The 27,419-nt window shown below is 49.3% G+C and overlaps 3 protein-coding genes across 5 annotated transcripts; 1 reads left to right on the plus strand and 2 right to left on the minus strand.

The window, feature by feature from the left end:
• Window positions 1-1,859: 1,859 nt before the first annotated feature.
• On the minus strand, window positions 1,860-12,722 carry GTPBP2 (GTP binding protein 2). 2 transcript variants are annotated; one of them, XM_069010075.1, is made up of 13 exons: window positions 12,480-12,722; window positions 10,240-10,266; window positions 9,444-9,628; window positions 9,033-9,141; window positions 8,289-8,486; window positions 7,839-8,013; window positions 6,983-7,202; window positions 6,422-6,557; window positions 5,951-6,009; window positions 5,039-5,210; window positions 4,596-4,760; window positions 3,882-4,089; window positions 1,860-3,785 (listed from the first exon to the last, which is right to left on the minus strand). In XM_069010075.1, exons 1-12 carry the CDS (start codon window positions 12,660-12,662, stop codon window positions 3,892-3,894), a joined length of 1,827 nt encoding a protein of 608 aa, XP_068866176.1. In that variant the 5' UTR covers window positions 12,663-12,722; the 3' UTR covers window positions 1,860-3,785; window positions 3,882-3,891. The 2 variants fall into 2 exon arrangements, with proteins under 2 accessions (XP_068866176.1, XP_068866175.1); XM_069010074.1 differs by having other exon boundaries at window positions 1,860-4,089.
• A 1,144-nt stretch (window positions 12,723-13,866) lies between these two features.
• Window positions 13,867-15,393, plus strand: MAD2L1BP (MAD2L1 binding protein). The gene is made up of 2 exons (XM_069010078.1): window positions 13,867-14,128; window positions 14,770-15,393. Exons 1-2 carry the CDS (start codon window positions 13,943-13,945, stop codon window positions 15,298-15,300), a joined length of 717 nt encoding a protein of 238 aa, XP_068866179.1. The 5' UTR covers window positions 13,867-13,942; the 3' UTR covers window positions 15,301-15,393.
• Window positions 15,394-17,004: 1,611 nt separating this feature from the next.
• On the minus strand, window positions 17,005-26,444 carry LOC138108031 (epoxide hydrolase 1-like). 2 transcript variants are annotated; one of them, XM_069010076.1, is made up of 10 exons: window positions 26,283-26,443; window positions 24,928-24,951; window positions 23,835-24,048; window positions 22,861-23,041; window positions 21,820-22,050; window positions 21,325-21,454; window positions 20,788-21,002; window positions 18,832-18,940; window positions 18,372-18,497; window positions 17,005-17,408 (listed from the first exon to the last, which is right to left on the minus strand). In XM_069010076.1, the coding sequence occupies exons 1-10, from the start codon at window positions 26,309-26,311 to the stop codon at window positions 17,207-17,209; spliced, it is 1,461 nt and encodes a 486-aa protein (XP_068866177.1). In that variant the 5' UTR covers window positions 26,312-26,443; the 3' UTR covers window positions 17,005-17,206. The 2 variants fall into 2 exon arrangements, with proteins under 2 accessions (XP_068866177.1, XP_068866178.1); XM_069010077.1 differs by lacking the exon at window positions 24,928-24,951 and having other exon boundaries at window positions 26,283-26,444.
• Window positions 26,445-27,419: the final 975 nt, after the last annotated feature.

The following is a 27,419-nucleotide window of genomic DNA, read 5'->3' on the forward strand; positions in this document are numbered from 1 at the left end:
ATCTCCAGCTAAGCCTTGACTTGAACCGCTGTCCAGTTACTCAATATGGAACCTCCAACTCATGGTTCTACTCTGGCTGCAGTTGCAGGCCTTGCCCTTAGTGTAATTTATATGTGGTAGCTTATCCCTGTTGTTCCTTCTCCCCTCTCCATCTGGGAGACACTGATTTTTATTCCCTCCCTCCCGCTCCCCAGGATTTTTGTTATAGATGGTTTGCCAGTTCCCTCTGTGTAGCAGTCCATTGCATGATGCTTATCAGCAGCTCAGGAGCACACAAGACTGCTCCTGTCATATAATATTTGAGGAAGCAGTAGCTGCATAGGCATGCTTTCTGGTAGGATTTTGAAATCTTGGCATTAATTCATAATAATTGCTATTGACACATAAGTAGTCCTACTGCTAGAGCCCTCATGGAAGGGATAGAAAACATGCCAAGAGTCACAAAGCCCACTCTGAAAGCTTTTGTCAGTTGTAGAGTGCATAACCACATTTTTCCTCCTTCCCAGACTCTTGAGTGATACTAGATACAACTTGCTGACAGGTACCTGTTCTGAGTGTGCTCTGCCAATGACTTGTTCAGCTCTTTGGGCCACAGTAAAGTGGCCACTCCAGAGCTCCACAGATTACAACAGCCAACAAAGCAGAATATCATGGAGGCGACAAGCAGGCACTGAGAGAGGGGTGAGACTGGCTCCAGGGCAAGAGAAGTGCTTGCCCTGAGCTGCCTGGCAGGGCTCAGCTCTGCTATACTTTGAGCTGCCCAGAGCCCGCCAGAAGCCCTGCTGCCAATAATTGGAACTTGGCTCTTAGGGCAGGGGGAAGGAATGTGCCACGTCAAGGCAGCACTGGGTGGGGTTAAGGAAACGCATTGCAGGGAATTTCATCAGCTGCAGGCTTCCCTTCTGTGGGCAGGAGGGGAGAGAGCCTTTCAGGCAGCAGATAATGATGCAAAAGGCAGCTCTATTTGTATGTGCTACTTTCTGAACTGCACCATCCTAATCGCAGCTGTTGAGCTGCTTTCTCCTTCCAGCACACAGCCTGTGCTGGGAAACTGCTACATTACTGTCAGTGGAGTCTAATACTTGACAACACAGTTGTGAGATTTCAAGAAGCTCATTCTGGTGCATGCAGCTCTGGTAATCACCAGAGGAAGGAATTATGGAGTCACTCCCAATAATGACAATCCTAACATTGCAAAGTGACAAGTTTCCCAAAGTCCTCACGCAAAGAGAAACACAACCAGTTTGTCAGGATTGCCTCATCTCCTGTCACAGTGGCACATCTCACTTCCTAAGTGTCTGGCAGGACTGGACTCTGCAGATGCCACTATCCGACACAAAAACAAGTTTAGAAGAGGCAAATCCTTTTGGTCATAAGTCATCTCCACAGGGAAACCTTTCTGACTCTGCTTGTCCAAAGGGAACAACCCGTTCTCTTGGAGACAAGGCAGTCACAAACCCCTTGATAAGGCTGAAGCTATTTTAAAAACAAACTACGGGTTAGATGTGTGCCCTAGAAAGCGTCTCTTTAATTACACTCTGGAGGAATTTGTGACTGTGAGGAAGCTCTCGCCGCAGCCTGCTCCGCCCACAACAGCCGAAAATGCTGTGCTCAGGGTGACGTGGCTGCCTGTCACCTGAGGCTGCACACCCAGGCTTACTCAGATAAGCTGGGAGCTCGAGGTTGTAAACAGCAGCGCGTGCATTCTTTCCACACCACGGCGTGGTATTTATAGGGCTGAATGCAGGAAGCTTAGGAACGGGTGAAGGGTAGCCATCTCCACCCATGACCCAGCTCCAAGGGCAGCAGGCAAAGAGCCCAGATCCACCCTCACTCATTGTACAATTCAGCCAGCAAGCTCAATAAAACATCTTTATTCTGTACATTTATATATGTGCTTGGGGAACAGGGACAATCCCCAGCATTAGAAAAATTCAAGACAACAAAACAGCAATTATGAAGAGCATGGCACCAAGAACAGTCATGCCACAGATGGCAGGGATGAGGTGAGACCAGCCACCGGCTGTTTCAGAAGAGGTCACAGCACCCCCATTTGGGGCAGAAAACACCAGTGCTGCTGCAAAGAGCTGGAGTCCCCCACCCCCAGGCAGCTTTCTTTGTGACCCACTAGCACCAAAGGGAAGAACCTGTTGGCAGCTGGGCCCTGTCCTTCTTTCAGGCATCGGTGAAAAGACTGGGTCATTGGAACACCCAGCTCACTGCCAGAATGGGAGTCAAAGGGATCCTGCTTGAGCAGTGACCCTGAGCCAGCAGCTCCTTTCTCACTGCTGGGCTGATGGGGATGCAGCAGTTTTCAGCTGGATCAGTGCTCCCTCCAAGGGACAGGTCACTCCTGCCACTCTTGAGCTGCCTTCTCTTCAGTTATGCCACTTCACAGGCTTCCGCCCACCTCAGCACGCTCTTGGCAGGGTGCAGCCCCCACCTTCCCGCCCCACAAGGGCCCAGCCCAGCACAGAGAGCTACAGCCCTGCAGCACCACGTGTGCCAGTGGCCCAGCAGCAGAACCTGCTCTCAGGATGGCAGAAGGGCCACTTGTGTGTCCAAGTGCTATCACAGGCCCTTGCCCTTCTCTTCAGTCAGGGCTAGCAGGCCACCAATCCAACCAGCAGGGCTTGCTGAAGGCCTTTTGCTCATGGCAGTCACATTTGGTCTAACAGTCAACAATAAAACCAAAAGCCTATGTACAGCTTTACAGATCCTGCTGCACCCTCCAGGCTACACAGCAGAGCTGCATGACAGAGTGTGAGAGAGTGCTCCACTCTATGTACAGAGTCCTTGCTGGCAACATCAGCTTTCCTCTGATAACAAACCCCAGTGGCAATGGAAAGAAAGGAATTCTTCCTCCAAGAGAAACAAATAAAATCATGCCATTGTCAAAACAGAAGTTACCTGGTTGTGTATAGGTAACACAGCCTGTCCTCCTCACGCATTAAGGCAAGCGTGTGAGGAACAAGGTGGGCTGCGAACAGCCACACCAGGGAGCCCACTACAAACCACTGCTACCAATGTGCAGATTGAACACCAGGTGAACATCCATGGAAACAACCTGCTCACACCAGCACAGGCCCGGGCCCTGCTCTGCTCCACAGAATGGCCTCCTGTCCAGCTGCTGCAAGGAACAGATGCAAGTACAAACTCTGTCTTCATGATGTTATGTCAGGAGGCTGTGCCACTCAGAGCAGCCACAGCTTCCTGGGAGTCAGAAAGCAGGATGCTGAAGAAATGTGTACATGTGAGTGGGGAACAGGACATCTGTCCAACAGTAAGACACTCAGATTGGAGTAACGCAAAACCAGTGCACAAATGGACACACAGCAGATTAAAGCCAACCAAGATTCAAACGGTTAAAAAGTGTCCTGAATGCATTCTGAGAGGTTCAGCCAAGCCCCTGCTGTGGGTAGCAAGGCCTCTTCCATCCCCTGCCCAGAAGGATGTGCTGCAGGATGACACGAGAGAACATTGTTATCAACCCAGTGCTCAGAGAGCAGAAATGGGACCAGATCTTTTGTCAGAGATGGAAAAACATCCCTTCACTGCTTGTCTTCAAGGGCTCTGTGCCTCCCAACCAGCAATTTTCAAACAGTAAACAAAGCCAGAACTTGCCTGCCCGGGTCTGCAGGTACCTCTGATCTATTCTGAAGGAGGGCAGGATAATGAAAGCTGCAGGCGATGTGGAGAACATGCTTAACTTGTCCCACGTACGGCACTGAATGCAAGAAACTCTCCCAGGGTCCATCTCACAGTGCAAAGGAGGGACATCCACACTAGAACGGGACAGCAGCAGCTCCAGGCATTGCTCAGAAAGCCACAGGAGCTTCCATCCTTCTCCCCAGGTGCTGGTGAGTGGAGATTTCTCTGACCTACTGGTAGTCAGAAGCTCAGCTGTCCAGGCCCCAGGGACTCCTCCAGGCCGTTTTCTTTGGTGGTGATGGCTTGGAGGTCAGTGACATGCCCAATGCCTTTGGTGACTCCTTCACGGAAAAGCAGTTTGGCTCCAATCTTCAAGTATTCAGGATGCTTGATGAACCTGAAACAGACAACCGCCTTCTCTCCTGTCCGCAGCTTGTCCTGAAAAGAAAAATGGGAGAGCTTAGACCCATCTCCCAAGCTGATGCATGAAGAGGTTAAAAAGTGTCCTGAATGCATTCTGAGAGGTTCAGCCAAGCCCCTGCTGTGAGTAGCATGGTCTCTTCCATCCTCTGCCCAGAAGGATGTGCTGCAGAATGACTTGAGATAACATTGTTATCAACATGTAGATAGCAACAAGATAGTAACAAGATGAGGCAAATAAGCAGCATTCTTCAGACTGCATGGCTTGAGCCCTTCCCATTATTGTATACATAAGAAGAGACAGGAAGACACAAGCTCTGAAGAATGGAGAGTTCACCTCTCTTCTTTAACACGTTTGGAGGAAAAGCAACCATTGGGCAGGATAAAGGGATGGAGTCTGCTCCTAGGAAGGGACACGGCTACTCAAAATACCATAAGCCCCCAGCTTTACTAGAGGGCATGGTGGAATCCCAACAAACCCCACAGGGAGGTCCATCTTCCTCCCCTTTCTTTCCATGGCCTACCTTTCCATGGATCTTCTCTACGATAGCTGTCTGTCGCACATTCCCCACGTGCACTGTCACCTGAAACCCCTTCCGGAAAGTTGTGGCATGGAATAACAGCACGATCTCGGCTTCGAACACTGAGCAGATGGTGGGGTTCATTTCTGGGCTCACCATGACCATGCCCTGCAGAACAACCCAAGGTTCAGATCAGTTAGGGCCAGTCCCCTTGCTTCTGAACAGCCCCCAAAACCACAAATACACCTCCACTCCATGACTTGGGCTTGCATCTCATTCTCAGCCTTGCACTCATTGCACTTTGTAACTTGGCCATTTCCTCCCCTTCCAGCAAGTTTCCTGCAAACATCTCTACTTCATTCCCACCCTATCAATGGGGGATCTCCAGGGAGGCCTCCAGACCTGCTCACTGGACCAGTGAACAACCAGGCAACAGCGGGACCAACCTTGCGCAGCAGGGAGCGGTCGAAGGGTCCAAGGGCCAGGGTGGCTGCCTGCCCAGCCCGCAGCACGCGGCAGGCAGAGCGGTTCCGTTGGATGCTGCACACTTTCAGCCGGAGGAACTTCCCATCGTCAGTGGGACCAACCACCAAGTTCTCCCCTTCTCGGCAGATACCACTGCCCAGGGTAGAAGAGCAGGACACAGTTCATAAGGAGACAAAGACATTTCACCCTCCAAGATTAACCTGAACAAATTCTGCAGGGCCAAGTCTTTGGACTCTTACCCTGGACCAACTAACAGGGATACAAAGCTGCTGAGAACTGGGATTTCTTACAGCAAGAGTGAAAACCACACTATCACTCTTAAGAATCCCAGGTACAGACAGGGGCCATTGCACCCCCAGTGCTCTGCCACACTGCATTGTTTCTGGTGGAGAGACCTCAGATGATGCTCGTTCAGTGTGGATGTGCCGATGGTCAAACTGCTCTGATTGCACCTGAACACGGAGGGACAGCTGCCTTTTCATGGGGTAGTGTGCAGTTAACCCCTGCTGGAATCAGAGGATCTACCTTTTTCATTGCCTCCCCCTACTTGAGGAAGGAAGAAAGCAACTCCTTGGGATCATGCCTAACCACTGCCAACTCTAGATTCCAGCATGCCTTCTTTCAGCATGCTTCAGGACATATTCCTAATCCAGCAACTTTAGAGCAGACTGTCTGCTTGCCACCATATGACCAATGGTCTCCTCATGTCACCTCCCAACACCCTGTAGGGCTCTACTCTCACTTGGCTCAGTCATCTGGCAGCAGTCAGGACTGAGCCTCACACAGCTTACGCTTCTGCAGCAGGTGACTCTAACCTTGTGGGAACTCTAGCAACCATTCACATCCACACTCATCTGCCTGGCATCGCTTACCTTGACAGAGTTCCTCCCACAACAGTCCCCACCTCTGGCACCGTATAAATTTCATCAACCTGCAGCAAGGCAACAAGAATAAGCTGCTCAGACAGACAGCTGTGAAACAGCACTCCAGAATGAGGACAAAGAGCCTGTCCCTTGTGAGGAAGGAGGTGAGCTCTCTGGTGGTCATCAGACACCATGTCAGAGCTTCACCAGCTCCCACTACCTTCCCATTAGAGGAACAAATCTCTGCCTTTTAAATAGCAACCAGAGAAATTATCCTGTCCGCGAGACAGACATCTCATGGTTAGGACATATCCAGCCTATCAGGCTTTTCTCAAGGACCAAGTCCTTTTTTTTAATGTCTCTCAGTAGTCCAGGAATTCACCACATCTCTACCTGTGGTGTCCAAATTCCCCAAACGTCCCTCCCATGGCACAGCAATGAGTCCAGTATCAGAACTGGAAACAAACTACCCTTATGCACCTGAAATTCTGTAAGTTGCTGCATTAATTCTTCCTGCTCTTTACTGTTGGTCAGTGGAGGAAGGATGTTGAGGAAGACTTTCAAGAGATCCAGGTTCTCCCCAGAAACACTGGACAGTGTGAAGATTGGGGTGATGCTGTCAGACACAAACAGACAGAAATAAGCAGAAAGCCTGAGTGCAGCTCCAGAAGGTTTCTGGGATTCTGAATCTACTGAGACCTGCAGGAAGACGGATCCTACACCAGTAAGTGGCTAAAGCAGGAAGGCTAGGTACAACGCCACAGTAACCCCTGCCTCAATGTTTGGTCGAGGCACCAATCCCTTGTCCACACACATTTTTCTCATGGAGAAGTAACTAATGCAGCCTTTTGTTCCCATAGCCCAGAAAAGTTTGGGAGGGGAAAATGCCTTCTTGGAGAATGCAGAGATAGGAAACTTGATGAGGAGCAAAGATGTTCAACACGTGGTCACCTCCCCTGTGATTACCCTTCCCCAGCTCTGCATGCCAGCCCAGCCTAAACTGCCTGCTGCTCCCAACAGAAGAAAGGAATGGTTCCTTACTTGGGAGATTGTGCAAACTGTTGTGCTGCTGTAACAGCATCATCGTCTGAATTCACAAGCAGGGGGAGCTTGTTGCAGCCTGGCTGCTTCAGGATTCGCTCCAGCTGCTTCACTGTCCGTTCCACGGTGGCTTTTGAACACAAATCAACTTTGCTGATGACAATGAAGAAGGGGACCTTGAGGGCCATGGCCAAGCCCAAGTGCTCTCGCGTTGTGCCCGCTGCAGGAGACAAGTGAGAGTGTAGGTGCAGCAGCAGTCACCACTGTAGCTTGTTTATGCCGACAGCTGTGTCTCCTGGCTATCCCATGGGCCCACTCTAGAGATTTCACCGTAACCGCTTAGTTCATCATACAATGAAAAAGCAAAATTATTGTTTTAAACAAAACCAAACATCAGTCCAGAAAAATAAAAACCACCAAGAATTTTTGTGACTGATCTGTCTGCTTCAGAAAGATGCAGTAGTTTTCATTCTTTGGCTAAAGTTTGACAGAGAACAGCCATAAAAACGTCAGAGATAGATGTGGGAGAACTCCAGATGCCTTTTTACAAGGCTTTGGGATTCAGCAGCCCTAAGAATATGTCAAAGTTGTTTTCTTTTCTGACAAACACAGCCCCAAATCCCAAACAAAGCCTCTCTGTCCAGGGTAGTTTAATGCGGTCTACAGCTGGTAAGAGGATCCCAGCTCTACTCCCCTCCCAGGCACTCATAGGCACTGGCTTACAAGATATCAGTAGAAGCTTACAGGTTAATAAGCTCTTCTGACAACCATTCACAGCTGACAAGGACCCATTCCCCCCATTCTCCATTTCTCTTCACACGTTGCAGTCAATCCATGCAGACAGGGCAACACTCACCAATGCCAGTGTTGGCACTAACCACCAGCATGGCAAAGTCTGGGCAGTAGCTGGTGAGGCCAAAGATGGTTGTTTTCAGATACTTGTGGTGGCCAGCCAGGTCAATGAAAGTGATCATTTTGGAAGAACTCTCACAGATCTCTTCTGCTGTCCGGGAGTCACTATAATTTACCACCTAAGGAACATAAGGAGCTTGTGAGAGGCAGCCCCAGCAGGCAAGTAAAGAAAACCCAGCTCTTATCTATCCACTTTGATCTCAGAATTAGTAAGTAGAGATCATCCACCATGGGTGCAGGAAACAGTGTTGCAAACGGACAAGCAGCACTCAGGTTCACCTAAAAGGACACAGAACTGTGCCACCTCTCTTCCCTCCTGTCCCACTCACAGTTCTAACAGAAGGGTAGTCCTATTCTCCTCCAGCTTTCTGAGTTCAGCAACCCACTCTCTTACCTCTCCTTTGCTGTTGAAGCCAAGGATCTCAAAGCTGATGCTTGATGTTCTTCCTGACTGGATTTCATGGAGATGCCGGAAGAGGTTAAGGCGTGCTCTGCCCCGCCCGTTGTCCAGCTCTCCTTGTGTTAGGACACCCAACAGCGTTGACTTCCCTGAGTCCACATTCCCTAGGACAGCTACTCGAAGGTCTAAGAACTACAGGAAAAAGAACAAAGAAATCATTAACTTAAGCACTACTGTGCTGAGTGCATGAGCACTACTGGGCAGTGGAGATGCAGCTCAGAGAGCTTCCCTGCATCAGGGACACTGTGCAGTTTAATCTTGCTCAGATTCTGCTCCTGCTCCCAGCAAACCACTGCCCAGCAGTCGTGATACACTCTCTAGAGTTGAGATGTGACACATTAGGCTTTGGTACCACAAAAAAGGCCATTTGCTGCAGCAGACCTCTAAATTCTTCCTTGTTTGCACACTGGTCTGCATCAGAACCACTACCATAGAAGCAAAATAATTTTTCACCTCTGATCCAGGCAACCTCCCACACTGACATCTGCCTCAATCACAATCTTGGAGATAAGAAGCGTTATCATCAAGCCTCCCTCTGGCAGCCCTTTAAAACATCTGCTATGGGCCAATCTATGACAAAGTGCCTCTAGGGCGTGGGCTCCCATCCCAAAAGGAAGCTGCTCGTATGAAGCCTCTAAGTCTCCAGCAGGAGAAGACAGCCAAATCAGAGGTCCCTACCTGCTGGTTGTCAGGCACCTTTCGGACAAGCACCTCCGTTATCTTCCTTGGAACATCACTGTCGTAATCGACCTCCCTCTCCCGCAGCACTGTAATGTCAGCCCCAACCCTGCCACAAAGACAAAAGGAAGGCGTGAGACACACTTGTACTTGACAGCTCTTGCACCTCTACAATAACAGCTGACAAAGTGAATGGGACGGAAGCTGGGGATAGCAGGGAAGGATCCTCGCGCTTCCAGAAAAAAGCCCTATAACTTTCCTCATGTTTCTAGAGCCTCAGGACTGAAGGAATGTCAGTCATACAGGGGCTTTGTAGGATGAAGCCAGCTGCTCAGGGGACTCCAGGGAGGGAGCCTCTGTACCCGAGGCTGTTCATGCTCGTGGGCCCTGCAGACAAAGAGGAGCACTTACTTCTCCGCCATACGGCGCAGTGTCTTGAGCGAGGCTCGCATCTCCTCCTCCGAGAGGCCCACCAGCAGCCCATTGTCCTCCACACCGATCTGATAGACAGCCTCACCTCGGCCCTCCTGTAGTCGCCACTTCATCTGTGTCACCAGGTGCTCAAAGCGGTATTGCGAGGGGTTCACCAGCTTTAGCTGTTTAACAGAGGGGTAGTTCTAGTCACAGCCTGGATGCAGAGGCAATCCCATTGCCCAAGCCAGCAACTCCCAGTTCTGTGAAGCAATGCTCCCAACTCTGACCCACCTCTAGAAAGTACAGCCTGTATTAGTGTCTGAACAGAAGCCATGGGACAGGTGAGAAAGGGTTTCACAAAGGTAGAAGAACTTTCCCGCCTCGTGACAAAGGGATCCGTACCCTGCCTCCTGCAGGGTTAAAGACAGCACTCTGGGACCAATCTGTGATCCAGGAGCCAGTAAGTGCAAATGGCAGAGCAGCCACAAGAAAGTGGCAAATCGTTTTCAGGGATATCTGCATCTCTCTCTCAAGAAAAACATAGTGGGCACCATATACTAAAAAAGATTCCTTAAAATGAGTACTGAGAGCAAATTTTCCAGCTCTGCATACTGGGTAATGTTTGGCACAGAGACACTGAAGATGAATGGTAGTTCCTTAGGGCAGTGTCCACTTTTCTGTCCTTTCCTTGGCCATGTTACCCATAGGCTGTCTTTGGTAAAGTTACTCACTGCAAAATAACCCTCTAACCCTCTGGGAGGAAGACCTCCTTCTGCAACCTCAAAAGACTCACCTTGTACTCGATGTTCCCATCTTCTGCCTGGTCAGAGAATGAAACAAGACAGAAGAGTTAGATGCTGTGCCCACAGGGACTTCTACAGGCACCTGCTGCCCAGATATTCTGAAGCTGGTGCTGAGGATTTCAGAGAGAGGGAAAGGGGCAGAAAGAGACTGTGTTAAGTCCCAGCCTTCTGCCATTCTTTCCTACACTCAACTAGAACTTTCCTTATGGTTTGTTTGTGCTCTTTGCATCCCACATCATGAACACCAGAGTGGGACACAAGGGTAATACTGTCCAAGGGGGAATCTTTTTCTGGACAGTAAAGAATAGGGCCAGCCTAACAGTAACAGAGAGAGAGACAGAGAGTTCCAGTTTCAAAAAGGCACAGGCCAGCATATGATTTAAAGTCTCCCTCCTCACCCATCCATGACCCACAAAATGCCACCCACAGCATCCCACTCCCACCCTATCCAGCAGCTTCCATCCATCCAATGTGCACAGAAACAGGGGCCTGAGAACAAAAGCTTCTGCCTCCTCTCCTGCTCAGTGATACTCTCCCTCACTCAATTAGTTTTTCATTGACTCCTTTCTATATCCTTATGTATCTTCTCTCAACAAGGAAGGACTACAGACATAAGGAAGCAAGGCAATGACTCCTTTGCCAGATAGTCACTGGCCAGACAGTTCTGGAGAACCAGACCTGATTGAGACTGTCTGTACCCAATGTGCTCAGAAGAACTTCCTCAGCAAGGGCTGAAGCCATACGGGGTTGCAACAGAAAGGTCCAGGTACTCATCAAGCTCACTTCAACCACAACAGGCTCCAGCTTTCCAAATAGAATATCTAGCCAATACTGAAGTAATTTTTCTCATTGATTCAGTATAAGGACCACTGAGAAAGGGCTGGAGCCTGCAGGAAGCCACATACTCTGTCAGACTAAATGGGGCTGGCAACAGCAAGCACTTCCTTTTCCTCTGGACACCTATTTGCATGTCAGGAGAGGCAACAGCCCTCTCCTTGCCTTCCAGCTCAGCTCTTAACCACAGCGGTGCTTACAGTGGCAAAAGGCCAAGAGAAGTTCTCAATTGTCAGCTCAGTTCTTTGGCAGCAGAGCTATACCATGAGAAAAGGGAACTTGTGGAAGGCTTTCCTCTCTTGCCATCTACCAGCTTTCCAATTCTAAGAAAAACCCATTCACCTACTGCACTGTCATCTAAATAAGGGAGTGGTCTCCTTCAAGGCACTTGAGACCAGAAAAGCAACAAGCCTAGACTTGCTGGGGCACACACTGCACAGGGTAGCCAGGGACAGGAAGCTGTGTTGAAACTACAGGGGGCTGTCCAGCCTCCAGCTGAAAGGAACAAGAACTAAACTACGGCTGCAGGGCACAGTCCTGCCTGTGGAGAAGATCTATCAGTAGCAAAGTGCCGTCTTCCCATCTTGCCAAGAGTCCCAGCCCTGCCTTGTGGAGGAACTGCTCCCTCCCAGGACGGGCTATTATATATTTTACAGAAAGCTCACTGACTGGGGCTGAGCAGTTGTGTCCGGGCCACCTCAACTCTCCCCACAATGACAGTTCTATGAGAGCAGTGACAACTGCCCCAGCTGACCACACACGCACGTATTACCAATGCCACTTCTCCCTGCTGCAAGGGACAAGGGCCTCACACTCTGTCCATATCATCTGCAGCCCCATGTAAGAAAACAGCTGTCAAATTAACTGGGAAGGGAGCCACTAGAACCTGCTGAGTTTGGCAACTGCAAAGGGGCTCAGACCCACCAGATCATCTCTCGGGGAGAGAGATGCGAACGGGCTCTTTGGGACTACGAGGTGAGCAAAGCTTTATTTCCGAAGCTATTTCGATCGCAGGCGGCAAAGCGCCCACAGACAGACGCCAGGCAGTGCGATACTACTCCGGTGGACCCCACAAGGAACTCGCTGGCACCGGGGACAGGAGCACGGCCGGAGGGGAGACCGGGGCAGGCGGGCACACGGCTCGCGGGGCCGGGGCTGCAGGACCGCTCCTACGGCTGCTGTCAGCGCGACCCCGGCACGGCCCCGCAGCAGCACCGCCGGCACCTCCAGCCGGACCCGCCACCCCACCTGCGGGGTCCGGGCGTGGCACCGACCCGCTCTGGGGGGGACACCGGCCCTCCGCCCCTCCCGCCCCTCAGCGGCGGCGCCCCCCGCCCCGGGGCCTGGCCCCGCTCCCTCCGCGGCTGACGGGACGCGACGGCCGTCAAGAGCTCACCTCGGGCGGCAGGTACGGAGGATTGTTGGCCTTCCCTCCGCGGCTCCGCCCGTTCTTCTTCTTCGCCTTCGAGCCAGCGCCGCCGCCGGGCGCGGCCCCTCCTCGCCCGCGCAGCGCTGCGCCTGCCCCGCCGCCCGCCGGCCGACAGCAGCCCCCGAACAGCTCTGACACCCGCGAGTCCATGGCGGACAGCGCGGCTCCGCCGCCCCGCTGCAGCACCCCCTCCGTTCCCCGCTCGGCCCGGCCCCGCCGGCCCGGCTCCGGCGTCACCGACCGCCGCGCGGCGCCCCGGGAAAGCGAGTCCCGCCCGCCTACAACGCACCGCGCGCCTCCCGCTCAAAACTACACCTCCCGGCGTGCCCCGCAGGGCCACCCGCTCGCTCCTGTGTGGGTTCCATCCGCGGGGGTGGATGGGAGTTGGAGTCCGAGGGAGGGGCGTCGCCTATCGGCAGCGGCGGGCAACGCGCGGGACGCCGCCGCTCCCCGGGCCCTGCTCGCCGGGATCTGTGGGCGCCCGCAGGTTGCCCCTTTGGCAGTTCACAGCCCCGGATTCCCTGGTTATTGACACTGAGCGATCAGTCCGACTGGCTTCGGGAAACTGGGGCACTTTCGAAGCTGTTTGGCATTGGAGGTACCTCACCACTACGCAGAAGCAGCAGCCTGGTACAGAGCGATCCCACAGGATCCCACAGGTTAAGCTCCTACGGGGGGGAGGCGGCGGGAACAGCAAAACATCCTCCAGCTGTGCGCCGCGTCCCCTCACTCAGTGTCTTCCCAGTCTCCAGTTCTACGGCCACTGCGCCTTCTCCTTCCCCGCCGCATCCCCTGGGGAGGGCGGCGCTGGATCAGTGTTTGTGTACAACTGACACCCTTTGTGACGCTACGCACAGGCGGCCGCGGTTCCTGTAAAGCAGCCTCGGAGCGGCTCCTCTCGCCGTCCCGCCCTCCCCTCGCCGTGTGCTGGAAGCGGCACCCAATGGGGCGGCGAGCGCAATGTTTCCAAACACGGCACTCCCTGCACGCTCCCCGCCTCCGCCTCCCCGCGGCAGCGCGAAGGCAGTTCCTCCGCAAGACATCGGAGCCGCCAGGGCTGCCGGGAGCGGGGCCGAGGCCAGCGGAGCCGCTTCCTGCGGCCTTCCCCGGATAGCTCTACAAAAAGCAGCCGCAGCTCCCGGCATCGCCTCAGCCGGGCGGTCCCGCGAGCGGATCGGGAGCGGAGGGGCGGGCCCAGCTCTTGTGACCACGCCTCCGCCGGCGGGGCTACACCGAGGCCCCGCCTCCCGCCGCGCCCACCAACCGCGGGGGCTCCGCCGCCGGAGGGCGTGCGGCGCGGCCCGTGCGCCACTCCCGTGAGGCTCCGCGGCGGGGCGGCATTTAAACCCGCGGCGGCCGTTGGGGCTGCGTCACTGCTCCTTCCTTCCCAGGCGCGGCCGGGCCTGCATCGTGCTGGTGGCGGCGGCGGGATGAGGCCCCAGGGGAACAGGTCGGTATCGGGCAGCCCCGACGTGGCCGTGGCGTTCCCAGGAGCCGTGTGCCGGGGCAGCGGCTACCGTTTCGCCTGCGAGCTCCTGAAGCACGTCCTGCACCAGCGGAACCAGCTCCCGCTGCCCTACGAGCAGCTCGCCTACTTCTGCCGGCGGGCGGCCCAGGTGAGGGGCGGTGGCCGCGGGGGGCACCCCTGTGCTCGGAGGCGGCCCCCGGGACGGGGAGCTTAGGGGGGCCGTGGCGTTTGAGTTTTGCTTGTGAGCTCGTGTTCTCGCTCGGTGACTCGCACAGCAACGTGTTGCTGCTTTTAAAGTAAAGCGCGTGTTGTAGCTGCATCCCTAAATGTTACCTCTTCCTTTAAAAACGAGGCAAAGGCAACGCGATGTTCAGGCTGCTGAAGGTCTCGACAAATTGCTCTTAATTGGTTGTTTTCTACTTTCCGCTCAAAGCGTGTCACTGCTTTGTTTGTTACTCGAATGCCTCTAAGAAAAAAAAAAATTCTATTAAGTAATTTCAGAGTGATGGATGATCTTTGAAAGATGGACTTCTAATTCCTATTGAAATTCATCAGTAGTGTGATTCAAACTGAGTAGCTATGTATTGTGCTTTTGCATTCCTCTCGCATCGCCTGATGTGGAGAGAAGATTTTACTCTTCTCGATGTGGGTACCTATAGCTCTCAAAATGAACACAAACCTCTTGTTCCTTGACTCTCTGAGATGGGATGGGCCATGCTTTCTGCAGAATACATTAGAACAAATATGTCTTCATAACTGAATGTACTAATCTGAATTTTTGTTTTCCAGGATGGAGATGGAATTGAGAAGCCACTCTCCCTGGGTCTGGCAAGCAAAAAGTGCCAGCAGGTGCTGATGGAGCTGGAGGGTTTGTTCCAGCACCTGGAGGTCATGTTTAGTCTGACACTGGTTCCTCGGGTTCTTTTCCTACTTGGAGGCAACATCATGAACCCCAAGGAGCTCTATGAGCTGAACTTGGAAGGGTTCTGTGAGGGCACTGCTGAGGAGAGCCTCCAGACTGCGCCCTGTGTTCGCCAGCTCTTTCACCGCCTGTTTGTTGCTGATGTCTTCAGTGAACTTAAGGCTCTCCCTGTCACAGGCACTCTTGTCCTGGTCCAGGGACACCGTGACTGTGGTGTTGAGTGGTTCCGGCCCAAGCTCAACTTCCAAGTGCCAGCCCGAGGGAGGAAGCTGACTGTTACGTTGTCCTGTGATGGAGACCTCCACCTTAGTGCCTCACCTCCACAGCACACGGCACCCACCTGGGAGGACTATGTCTGGTTCCAAGCACCAGTGACCCTCAAAGGATTTAGCGAATGAATGGTTTCTGTAAAAAATTAACTGGAATATTGATTACTTTTTTTTTCCTTGAAGTGTTAATAATTTCAGCAAATGTAACCATGTATTTTTGAACCATGTCTGTATGAATTTTTTTTTCCTCCATGGCATCTACTGCTTTCCTATACCTTGGCTGTGCTCGTCTGTTGTCCTTATTTCCTGAGTTGTTGTCAAAGGCAAATCCACTTTAAGGCACAGTTGCACACAGGTTCAGTGATTCCTTAGGGGCCTGATCTGTGACATGGGATTAATTAATCTGTTGGAAGTAAAACTTCCCTGCTGTGTGCTTGGTGAACTGGCAAATGCTGGATACATACAGTCTTCTCCTGGGTTCTAATATGGCCATTTTCTGACCCTGCCATTGCCATGTTACCCATAGGCTATCTTAAGTGAAATTATTTCCTGCAAAATAACTCTCTGGGAGGAAGACCTTGTGCAGTCCTTAAACGGCTCCCCCTGGCAAGAAAACCAGAGAGCAAAACGGGAGCAGGGCACGAGGTAATATTGTTGCAGAAGAGGGATTTATTTCCAGCTAGTAAAGAACGCGGCCCGCATGAAGGCAGCTCCTCTACAAAGGGCTGCAGCCGCCCGGGGAGCTGGGTGGAGACAGCAGAACCGCTTCCAGGGGCCCCCTGCTATCCCAGCAAGCAGCAGCCGGAGCTCCTGGCACTGCCTCAGTTGCAGTGGTAGTGTCCCACTTGAGTACTCAAGTGTTTGCCCATCTATTTTATAAAATCAGACATCCCCCTAACTCACTTTCTGTTCCTTAACATGCCAAAGTAAGACTTTTCAGCAACTGGAAAGTCTTGTAGCTAGTACTGTCCTCGAGCTGGAAAGAGACCAGTTTGGTGGAGGCAGGATAGCAATAAGCAATTTATTATTTTTTTTACTGATCTATATCTAACAGCCCTGACAATCAGTTAGCTGTAAGATTAAAAGTAAGCAGTTTCTTCTCTAACCCTCTTCAGAGAAAGTTAGGTGTGGTGCTCTAATAATGGTAGATTATCCTCACTTGAGGAAGAAACTTAAACCTTTCTAAAATGCATAGAAGTCCCTCCCATTTGAAGAGAAACTTGAGCCTACTGGTAGTGAGGGTACTTGCTGTTACTAGTCAAAAATGCAGAATGGGGTGGTAAAAAATCATTTGTACAAGAGGGTAAAGGTTGAAGTAACCCTCTACACTGGGCACCTATTTTAACTTTGTCCTTTTGGAATGGAATGAGATGACAGAAGTAGCAGGAACTTAATTTGATGTTGTTGAGCTTGGAGAGCACTAGAGTGCTCTCTCTGCTGTATTATCCATTAATATCTGTTTACAATGTGCTGCAGCTGATTCTTAAACTTGTTCTAGGGGAAAAACTGTTAGAGTGAAGACAGCTGCCTTATGTGCAGCTGCACACTTGAATATGAAATCCCAGGTCTCTTGAAGGAAATATAACTTGAATGTAGGAGTGTTTGTGCTCAGGAGATCAAAACCCTTTATGCTTCCACCAAAGCTGCTTGTAACACGTTTAAGATTGTCCTAGTGTTTAAAGAAGCTTTTGAACAGAAGCCCAGGCCAGTTCCTTTCACCTCTCTTCCTCAGATGAGTGCAATGTTACTGTAATAAACTGTTTACATATTCTGTTATACTTGAACTATGAATGCAGCAATGATGGGGTGCTGGTAATGAAAAGAACACAAGACGCTTTGTGGATTTTTTAATTTGTTTTTTTTTCTTATGAAAACATAGAGCTTGATTTAAAAATTCTGTACTGTAATTATTATCAAAATAATATGCTGGTTTCTATATGTGATTACTCTGAGGGATTAAACAAATCTAATCTACAGGTTCTGCTACTGGTAGAACAACTTGTTTCCATTCTATGCATGTGTTTCAACTGCATTCTCACAGCTGTTCCACTTTCCTGACAAACTGCATGATGTCTTGTGCCAGAAGCTTTGGTTCCTCAAAGGCAGCAAAATGCCCTCCACGTGGCATGTAAGAGTAAGTGATGATGTTCTTGTAGACGTCCTTTGCCCAGACATGTGGTGTATGTAAAATCTCCTGAGGAAAAGCTGCAATCCCTGTGGGAACATATATGCCATACCTAGAAGACATAAGTTATTTGCATTGATGAAACAAGTTGTGGGGGAAGTCTATAAAAACCTCTGACTTTGGTAACACATTCAGCTGAAAAAGTTTCCCTGCTCTGTGCAGTGCACTTAGTGGTCTGCACTCTGCTGAGGAACTTCATTTCTAATTAGGTATCCTCAAGTTTAAGAACATAACACCTGTAGAGGTGTAAAGTAGAGCCAACTTTGCACACAGCTTAATCTTTAAATGTTTTCCATCTTTGAGTTTAACTTTTGCAAACTGCAGTGTTGTGCTACATGACAAGATACCACACCTCTTTGAGAAATGGGCTGGTTCCTGCTTGCTTTAGAATTTGGTACCAAATGCATAACAAACACCTCTGGAGAGAAAAGGTGGGTTGGTTCAGTCCATACAGGAAAAGACTTCCCCATTTGTTTAGATGATCAGTTGCTTAGAGAAGTCTGCTCAGCAACATTATGCTCAGCTTCTCTTAGAACCATCTTAATGCACCAGCTGTCACAAGGTGCTGGGTTTGAAGTACTGCTCTCCAAATTGCTACCCCAAGTTTGTGCTTAACTGTTGTAGTTCTTAGCTTATCCTCCAGCAAGCCATAGCCTTCCTAATTCAGTTTAAACTTCTCAGATGTGCCCATGATCTTCTGTTATGTTTTGACTGAACTGAGTTCCAAGTCACATTTGCTTGGCGAATAAGTATATAGACCTGTATTTTGAACACAAGGCTGAGTTTGGTGCTTTGATAAGTCTTCTGCATTGTTTTGGCTGCAAGCTACCTTGTGTGAGTTACAGGTTCAAAAGAAAAGTAACCTTTAACTATACTTATCAGAAGCAAATAAGAATTTGGACTTTTATTTTTCTTAGAACTAATAAATTTGCTGGTTTAAGTGATCTAAATGTTTATACAGACTAATGTTTCAACCTCATTTGCAAATCTGCCTTGCAACTTGCCACATAATTACCTGCTATAAGCATTTAGACTAGGGTCCTTGGAAAGGTTTTCCTTGTAGTATCGCATTGAAGATACAATGGAGGATGTCACCCAATAAATCATCACATTGGTCAAAAGCTCATCAAGAGAGTATTTGCTGTTGAGAGAGAGAGGAAGAAATTTAACTGGAAGCTGTTCTGCAGTGGTCCATACTGGGCTCATGTCCTGGAGAACTGCTCTTCCTCTCAATCTCCACTTGTTTTCAAGCAGCAAATTAACTGGCACCTGTGTGCCCAGAGCAAAAGCGCCTGGTGCTGAAGCAGTAGCGTGCAGGCAGTCTGCTGTAAGTTTAAACTACTGCTTGTCATGTGCAACCGTTCATCCTTAAATTCCAGCTTTGACTGGCCAGTGTTTTACCTGTATCCTCCTATTAGTTCCCACCTGTCAGTCTTTTAATGAGACTTCTCATGGAATACCATCTGTTTTCTTACCTTTCCAAGCCTCCATCATCTTTATACAGAAATGATTTGTCTGTCCAGGTAGAGAATTTCTCCAAGATATATGCAGCAAGCCCCACCGGGGAGTCATTCAGTCCACAACCTAACTCAGGAGAAGAGAAAAGCTGTTGCAGTTGCCTGGCATTGCAATACTTCAGTGCAAGCTAAACTGGACTTTCATGAAGAGTTCAGAGTTTTCCAGGAGAATTCAGTAGAGAGTCTGTATTTATCTATCCCTGATAGTACTTTGTGATAAATTCCCTGCAAAGGAATTCTGACTGTAACTGAGGGCACGACAAACTTGGGTAATTCCTATACAAAAGAAGCTGAGACCTAAGGAAGTCCCACTGGGTTCTTGGTGATGTGTGGCAGAAAGAGCAAATAAAGAGATGACACTCTGAAAAGAAATTTCAGATAAAATATTTGGAAGCTCTGCCCTGCTTAGGATGGGACTTATTCTTCTGAAACTAAAATGTATTTATGAAACAGGGCTAACAGGAATGCAACTGATTGAGAATGTCATGAATATAATGGAATCTGTGCTTTTTCTTTTCACTTTTTAAAGAGTTTGCAAAATTGCCTTTATCTCTGAGTTGGCTGATGTTTGAAAGCACTGTCCTTGACTCATGGATTCTCTCGTATGGCAGCAGCAAAACTTGAGCCCACTGTGATTTTCTTCCTCCACTTAAATTACTTTGAACTTTGTTGATATCAGTTTTTCTTGGCTGGTTTTATCAACCAGTCACTTATAAACCAAAGCTTGGATAGCCGTCAATTTTACACCTAAACATTAACTTTTATTCATAGAGAAGTTAGGATCTTGTTGAAGTGTGTAGGTACAGCACAGATTTTTGTGCTACTCTCCCTCCCCTGGAACCTGCTTATTTATTCTGATGCTTGGATTCTCAATTTAACTAGTATTAATCCTTTTCTTAAGGCAGTTCAATTTCTTATGAGTGCTGGGGGAGGAGTCTCAACAAAATATTTTTGGAAATTATATAAATTCTATTAGGGGATCTACAGCTGTTTGATTCTGCCTGAGCTCTGATTTTTGAAGCATGATTTCCCTGTGACATTATCCCCTGTAAATCAATTTTCCTTGTTTAAACAATTCTGTCAGATTTATCATCACAGACTAGACATACTAATCTTCATTTTTCTGTGGATGCCTTCACCTTTTGACCCTTAAAAAGACCAAGACAATCAGAAACATCACCACTACCATTACTCCCTCCCACCTAGTATATTGTCTATCTCCTTTTATTTCTTTGGGTTTGTGATCACTTCAAGCAATAGGCTAGGCATTAGCTGACATTCCAGTTTGAGCTTCTCTTTCAGTGAATTGCCAGGATGGGGGTTGTTTGTTCTCTGGTCTCCACATCTGACACCAGCCTCACAGAGCCCAGCTGTCTTTCCTGATGAGGCATTATTTCAATAAAACAATACCCCAGAATCCTCTCTAGTGGGGACTGATACAAAGAATTCCTTTAAGCATTATGAAATGGCCATATGTTTCTTCATATTCCTTATCAACTGGCCCCAGGATGTTTTCAGGTGTTTGAGCTGTGTCTACCTCTCTGCAACTTTCACATTGCGCCTACTTGCTTGTGATACTTTTCTTGTTTTCAGCCCCATTTACTTCTCAAAGCTTCAATTTCAGGACTCTGTGTTTTACTTTAAGAGAGTTTTTGGAAAGGGGTTCTTGCCCAAGAGAAGTGGCATGCTATTTAAAAGACCTTGAAAAGTGGTACTTGAAATCTCCATCTTTTTTTGAGTGGTTCCTTTTAACTTCCTTTTACATAGTTCTTGTCCCCATGAACTCATTGCCCACATGGGCCTTGCACTCAGTCACCAGAACTCATTGCTTCTCAAATTTGGCTGGCCTTTGTGCACTAATTACTCATGGTATTTGAATACTGTGTTCACAGGGATACAGAGAAGGTGCATTACCTGCAGTGTCTGGTTTGGTGCCTTGGATGTGTAAGTATCCAGACTCTCGCAGGACATCATATACATTCTTCTGCATGAAAGGGTAGAAACGCCGAGCATCTTCCCTACTGAGGCCTACGAGCCATGGTACATAAGCTCCAAGCATTATACAAATCAACCTTCCCAAACCTTGTTTGCTGATGAAAACACAATTCAGATGAAGCCCTTTCACAGATCTAAAAGTAAGTTAAGGAATAGAAGGTTAAATCAAGCAATTTTCTGTCTCCAAGTTTTCTAGAAAACAAGTCTGACTGCAACTGTGAGAGAAGCACTGGACTGAATCAAATACACAAAGCCCTTCAGGTTCATCATGATTCAAAAAATCTTTTCAATTCAAAGCATATAAATGCAATTGAATATGGAAGGTTGGGTTATCCCCAAAGGAAATAAAGCAGAAGGGGATGAGAGGCAAGGCAAACAGAAGGTGGGACTATGGAGCAAGAAGGCAGGGTAGGAACTGGAGGCAGCTTTTCTGCACTGATTTCCTTTGCTACTTACTGTGGCAGCATCTGGGCAATGTTTGTGGTAATACGAGATCCCCAGTCTCCTCCCTGTAGGTAGTATTCCTTGAAGCCCAGTCTGTTCATCAGCTTATGAAATATCCGAGCAGTTGCAATGGAGTCAAAGCCTGTAGGTAAAAGAAACAAAGGAGATCTGTTTGTCCTAGTGTTTCTCCCCTGGCCAAAGACTGTGACCTGACTGAGGCACCTGTGTGTAGGGATGTGGGAAGGCACAGTGTGCAATGCTGCTCTGCCTCACTGCTTGGAAAGAAAGTGAACACAAGATGAAAGAAATTCAGTGAAAAGTGAAGAGCTGACGTCCAGTTACCATTGTGTTCCAAATCTCCACAGCCAGCCCCAAAGCCTCAGCCACATGGGCCTGAGTGAAGAGCCAGGCATCTGCATTCACAAACTGCAGTGCCCAGGGGTGCCAGGGATGGTTGAGGTCTTACTCCAAAATCTGCAATTCCAACAGAGTCTTTTCATAGCTTACCTTTCTGGTGAGGGGCCTCTGAGAAGCCATAACCTGGGATGGAGGGGCAGATGACCTCAAACACCACATCACCCTCATTCAGGCCATGCCTGGCTGGCTCTGTGAGCAGAGGGATGATCTTGTAGAACTCGTAGAAGGAGCCGGGCCAGCCATGGACCATCAGCAGAGGTTGAACAGCTCGACCATGAGGAACATAGGATGGCTTCACATGGATAAAATGGATATCAATTCCTGCCACACATCCAAGAAAATAAAATTAAAGCTCTGGTACCCTCACAGTTTCTGCTCTGGATTTTGAAGAAGGAGGGTGGCAATTAGCATCTGTAATTAGCATCTGGAGCAGAAGTTCCACAATCGGCCTACTGCAAGAACATGCCTGGCTGAAAGGGGATGCCTGGTATTGTATCTGTGTCCGTCTTTTACACAAAGACAGAGATATTGACCCCAGCCCCAGATAGTGGGGTCACATGGAGATTAGCATCCATCTCCTGAGAAACTGGTCTCAGAGTATATAAGTAGAGCTGCACTTGAATGAATAGCATAATGTGAGTAAGACACATGCAAAAACATTACAATAATTAAAAGAGAAACATGAAAAAAAGCATGATAGAAGTCTAACCTAGAGATCATTTATGTAAAGTCTGGCTAACCCATCAAGACATCATTTATTTTAAGTCTGGCTAAGCTCACCTGGCTAAACTACTGGGTGGTGGGGAGGAATATTCCAGCCTCAGTCTGGCTAAATTTCGCAGTTTTCAAAGACGGCTTCAAGGCAATTGCTGAAGAGCACCTCATTGTTAGTTAGCACGGGTTCAGAGCCAGATGAAGCTCATCTTGAAGCAGACCTCTTATTATTGACACTGTGTAATGGTCTTAATCCCTATAAGGTTATTAATAATAGAGCCTCCAGCAGTGATATTTCACTCATATCACTAAGCTGTTACACATACAGTTATCTCAAATATTGTCACTTCTTACATCTCCCCCTTCTTGCTGTGCGATTCCAAGTGAGACCTGCTCAAGCCACAGAGGCCCCCTCACCTTCAATGGTGGTGTGGAAGTGGGGGTATTTGTTCAGCACTTCCACTTGCTTGCGCCAGTCAAACTGATTCCTCCAGTAGGCCACCACCTTCCGCAGGTAGCTGGAGTTGAAGCCGTAGTGGAAGGCAGCCCCTTCCACGTGTGGTGTGAAGCGGAAGTTATCCAGGCGCCGGTGTAGATCCTGTGGAAGGGAGCCCTTCTTGCCAGGCTGGCCAGCTGCTGGCATGTCCCCTATGCCAGGGCAGGCACAGACAGGCTCTCCTGGCTCTGCTGGCTTTTGTATTGCTCTCTGGGACACCACAAGCCCTCCTGAAGAAGTGCCATATGCTGCATGACTGCCTGAATTTTTTACGTGGGGAATACAATTTTCTAAAGGTTACGAGTCCCCCATGGGCACCCAGGAGTACTGAGTCCTACTCTTGGCTTGCTACTAACTCACTTCAGGGTCTTTGGCACTAGGAGCTTGGCAGCACTGCTGGTGGGGAGAATAAGAATCTCACCTTGAGCTGCTGGCTGCTACTTGGCCAGATAACTAGGGACAGGCATGCAGGGACAGAGGAGTTATGACTCAAGCCAGGCCCCATCCCTCTTCAGCCTTTCCTCTGTGGAAGCTCCTCAGTCCTGCCCTACTGGTGCCACTGCTGTTCCAATGCCCTCCCGCCCTGCCCTGGCATCCACAGACCACTGTCAAAGTCTGCTGCTCAAAGTGTGGCCTTTCTGCAGAAGCCCCAGCTTGCACAGAGGGGCTGTTGTCTCAGAAAGTCTTCAGGGGACATTGCAATAGCCCAGAGCTCAAATCCCCTTCATAAAGAATGGTGAACCAGAGCATCATCCAAGGGAGCTGGGTAGTTGCCCTGGCACATGGAAGTGCCCTGCTGTCACCCTCAAGACATCACCTTGAAGCAGTGAGGTGGGTGATGGACTGCCTCCCCCTTGCAAATTTCTGCCCCTCCTTACCACCCAGTGAGTGGTACCTCGATTTCTTTGTCAGATGTTTCAATCTTGAAGGGACGGATGCTTTCATCTTCTTTCCCTCGGAGGGGTCTTTCACCTGAGCCCCACCACCCATCACCCATGTCAATAGTCTTGATCTTGCGTCCAGATCTGAGCCAGTAAAGCAGCATCCCTCCAACCCCCAGGGCGACCGCAGGGACCAGCACTGCATTCTTCTGAGAATATTCAAAAGACCTGGGGAGGCATGAAATTGTTTGTGTTCAATGACAACAGCGTCAAAGGGACTGTGCTGAGGCTTGTATTCACATGCACTGGGACTGAGAAGGGACAAATGCCTATAAATCCAAGGCAGTCAGCAGGGACTGGGCACTTCTATCATTTTTTAAGATCATGGGCAAGATTTGGGTCAGGGTTCTATCTACCAGGGCTTCTTAGGGCTCTCAAGTCCTTGCTGATCAGGACTTGCTGATCACAAGGCTTCCTTGTCCCTTTCCTTGTGAACCAGGGTGCCCAGGCAGACAAGGTTCAATAGGATATGGGCCAATCTACTTTGAGGCAGGTACTGCAGTGAATGAGACAGTAGCAGCTGGACTTGTCCAGCAACAAAAAGTGCATGGGCAGAGTGGGCTGAGGAGCAGGAAGAGAGACAAAAGTCTTCAGCTGCTGAAGAGAGCTGGATGTGCTGGACATGCTCCTCTTGCCAGTGCTTTATAGATAGTTCCCCTACAGATTCAATCATCTCTTAGTGCAATCCTGGCTCTCCCCCATAGTTTTCCAGTAAGGTATGTCTGTTGATGCCCCTGTTTCTGTTCTAAACAGCAAGGTTCAGACTTGAGGTGTGGGAACTAAGTTACCAGAGCTGGATTTGACAGACATGTAGTCCTAAATGTAGTGTACCTTCCCACCCCTCTGACCTGTGCTTCAAGTTCTCCAGTTTCCCTGTGGATTAGTGGTGTCAGAGGTGTCTGGGGCTCCTGCAGGGGGCTGCAAGGGGGCTGTGAGTGAAGATTTCGTTGCTGTCATCATCCAGAGTATGGAAGGGACGATGCTGTGCCCCAGCCAGGGCACTCACCAAAAGAGGAGATCTCAGCACAGAACAGCTCTTTCACTCACCTGATCTGGGACAAGAAGCTCTCCCTACAAAAGGGGAAAAACCAGAAAGATCCTTAACAGTCTGAAAGTGTTGTCCCATACCAAGCCATGTGGATGGTGCAAAGAATGTCCCCTGCCAGTACCACTCATTGCCCAGGCATGTGATCACAGGCTGTTTAGCCACCTGGCAACATCTGCCATTATTTCTCCAACTCTTTGCATAGGATGGACAGAGAGGTGCTCACAAAGCACTGCCTCTGTACAAAGAGACAGTGTTCCTGGGCTGTGCTTTAGCTAGATAATTTCTTGCCATAATATTCTGTCCTTCACAACAATTTAGATAAAAGGCAGCAAACAACTGCGTAGGTGTTCTCGCAGTGTTTCATCCTGTGAGCAGCTGTGTAACTTCAGCCAGGAAAATTGTTTATTTTGACTGCTGTGTTGCAATAGGTGCACAGCCATGGCAGGGCAGTTCCGAGCTCCAGGGTTATGCTGCTGCGAGCCACGTTGTGTCCATCGTGCCGCAGGGCCGGCACCAGAAGAGTATTGTGGGACCCTTCCCTGTTCAGAGTTTAATGAGCTGTTGTACCTTTGACACTTCTAGCTACTCCTGACTGGATATCAAGCCTTTAGGTCTCCCCTGCGTGCTAGGAAAAGAAAGTACCCTCCTAGACTCCCTTTAAGACTAGCAGAGTCCAGTACAAAAATGCAGTCTAAAATCTAGCAACAATAGAAGCAACAAGAGAAAGTCTTGTTACTCTGCCTTGTGGAACGCAGATACATTAGGGAGTTCTTTGGTGTCATAATTATAGTACTTTGACAAAACAAACCAAAACAAATGCCAGAAAAGAAAAAAGACTTTATAATCCATGAAAAATCAAGTCCACCGGGTGTTTGTTATCACCTAGAATTGTTTCCCTGTGCTGTCTGAAATGCAAAACCTGGAGACTGTTCTGGATATCCCAGTAGCCTCCAAGGCAATTTGGTAACAATTGCTGAGACAGCCTATGTTGAATTTTTTTCCTTAAATCGCTTCCAGCCATGGAAGAACAGGGCTCCTAAGAACAAATAGCTTATGCAACAGGTAGGAATATCCCCCTGCACTTACATCCTGGAGCTCGGAGGAGTGAAACCAGTCATCAAAGCAATAGCACAAACTCTGCGCTGCTAACAAAGCAAGCCTGTCCCAGAAGCAGCTCTCTGAGCGACACAAAACGAGGCTCAGTCGATCAGCACCTCCTCCACACTCATGCTCAGAACTCAGCTGCCTGCTCCCACTCTCCAGTGGCCTGCTGACCCTCCCGAGGCTTTCTCCCACCCCCAACCCCAGGGAGCCCAGTCTAGAGTCCCTCCTCCCTGTGCCGAAGAGATCTCACCATGCGTTTGGAAGCATCTCTCGCCACATGTCTGCTTGTCCTTTCCTGGCCGCTGCTCCGAGTGAGGACACAATCCCAGTTTCTCCTCTGCTGGCTTTCTCTTTCGCAGTGACGTTTTCTCGGGGACATCGCAAACTACATCGTCCATCAGTGCCACCTATTGCCTGAGTGTGCAGCTGCAAACGGAGTTCGACAGAGGCAAAGTCCTGCGTGCAGCAGGAATAGCCCTGTGCACCAGCAGAGACTGGATGCCAAACGCACAGAAAGCAACCCTGCAGGGGCTGGCCTGAGGTCAGGCTGTGACAACACCGTGTCCTTACAGCAGAGGCCAGCTGGGTTATACAGCCCATACAGGGCCCTGTAGCGGGAACTTCAGCCAGCAGCCTGAGGGAGGGGATTCTTCACTCTCTTTGAATCGTTAAAAAACTCAGTATTCACAGACAAAAACTCTCTAATTAAAGTTAGAAAGTGGCATGTTTATTATGCCAGTGGGCGGCACGGGAGTCGCCTACTAGAGATGTGCCAGCTGCTTACACAGTTATTTGCCCTCTATGTATTTCACAAGGTGTTACATATTAATCATATACATATCTCCAGCACCTCCCATTCCTGCTTCCTATTAAAATGAGGTTACTAGTCCTTTGTGCGTGCACAATTCTTTTCTTGATTTGGGTCAGTGGTCTTGAAAGATGAAGTCAGGGATCTCTTTGTCACCATGAACTTTCTGCCTTCTATTGTGGGCAAGCCTTAGCAAGCCTAGAGACAGTCCATACCTCCTGCCTGTATTTGATCATGCAATCTAGGTGCTACCTATAATTCTATCAGCTTCTTTTGTCCTTATGACAGTTCATTTACTATAAGCAAAGTTTCAGACAGGTAGATAATAGTGAATAGCACTATACTTCTTGGCTAAACTTCTAACTCTTCATTAACTTGCCCTGTGGTTCAATCACTACAAAATGCTTCTAACTCCTAGCTAAATTTTAACTCTTCATAATCTTGACTCATCTTCAGCACCTGTTTGACTACATCTGGATTGCCACAGCCACTTCTGACCTTGCTGGTAGAAGACAGACTGGAGTGGGCCCAGCCTTGGAGGTGCAGGGCCACCAAGCTGTGGGGGGCTGCGGCATATGG

This window comes from Aphelocoma coerulescens, chromosome 3, assembly GCF_041296385.1.
Source record: "Aphelocoma coerulescens isolate FSJ_1873_10779 chromosome 3, UR_Acoe_1.0, whole genome shotgun sequence".
Taxonomy (NCBI): domain Eukaryota; kingdom Metazoa; phylum Chordata; class Aves; order Passeriformes; family Corvidae; genus Aphelocoma; species Aphelocoma coerulescens.

What these genes read in the sequence shown, in the direction of transcription:
- LOC138108031 (XM_069010076.1), bottom strand. Translation starts at nt 26,311, where the DNA reads ATGTGGCGAGAGATGCTTCCAAACGCATG. An exon ending in AGCTTCTTGTCCCAGATCAG is followed by an intron (nt 24,049 to 24,927) that starts GTGAGTGAAAGA and finishes ATGCCTCCCCAG; the next exon opens with GTCTTTTGAATATTCTCAGA. An exon ending in ATTGCCCAGATGCTGCCACA is followed by an intron (nt 21,003 to 21,324) that starts GTAAGTAGCAAA and finishes ACTTACTTTTAG; the next exon opens with ATCTGTGAAAGGGCTTCATC.
- GTPBP2 (XM_069010075.1), bottom strand. Translation starts at nt 12,662, where the DNA reads ATGGACTCGCGGGTGTCAGAGCTGTTCGGGGGCTGCTGTCGGCCGGCG. An exon ending in GTGGGAGGAACTCTGTCAAG is followed by an intron (nt 5,211 to 5,950) that starts GTAAGCGATGCC and finishes TACCCTGGGCAG; the next exon opens with TGGTATCTGCCGAGAAGGGG. An exon ending in ACCGCTCCCTGCTGCGCAAG is followed by an intron (nt 4,761 to 5,038) that starts GTTGGTCCCGCT and finishes GTTGTTCTGCAG; the next exon opens with GGCATGGTCATGGTGAGCCC.
- MAD2L1BP (XM_069010078.1), top strand. Translation starts at nt 13,943, where the DNA reads ATGAGGCCCCAGGGGAACAGGTCGGTATCGGGCAGCCCCGACGTGGCC. An exon ending in TCTGCCGGCGGGCGGCCCAG is followed by an intron (nt 14,129 to 14,769) that starts GTGAGGGGCGGT and finishes TTTGTTTTCCAG; the next exon opens with GATGGAGATGGAATTGAGAA.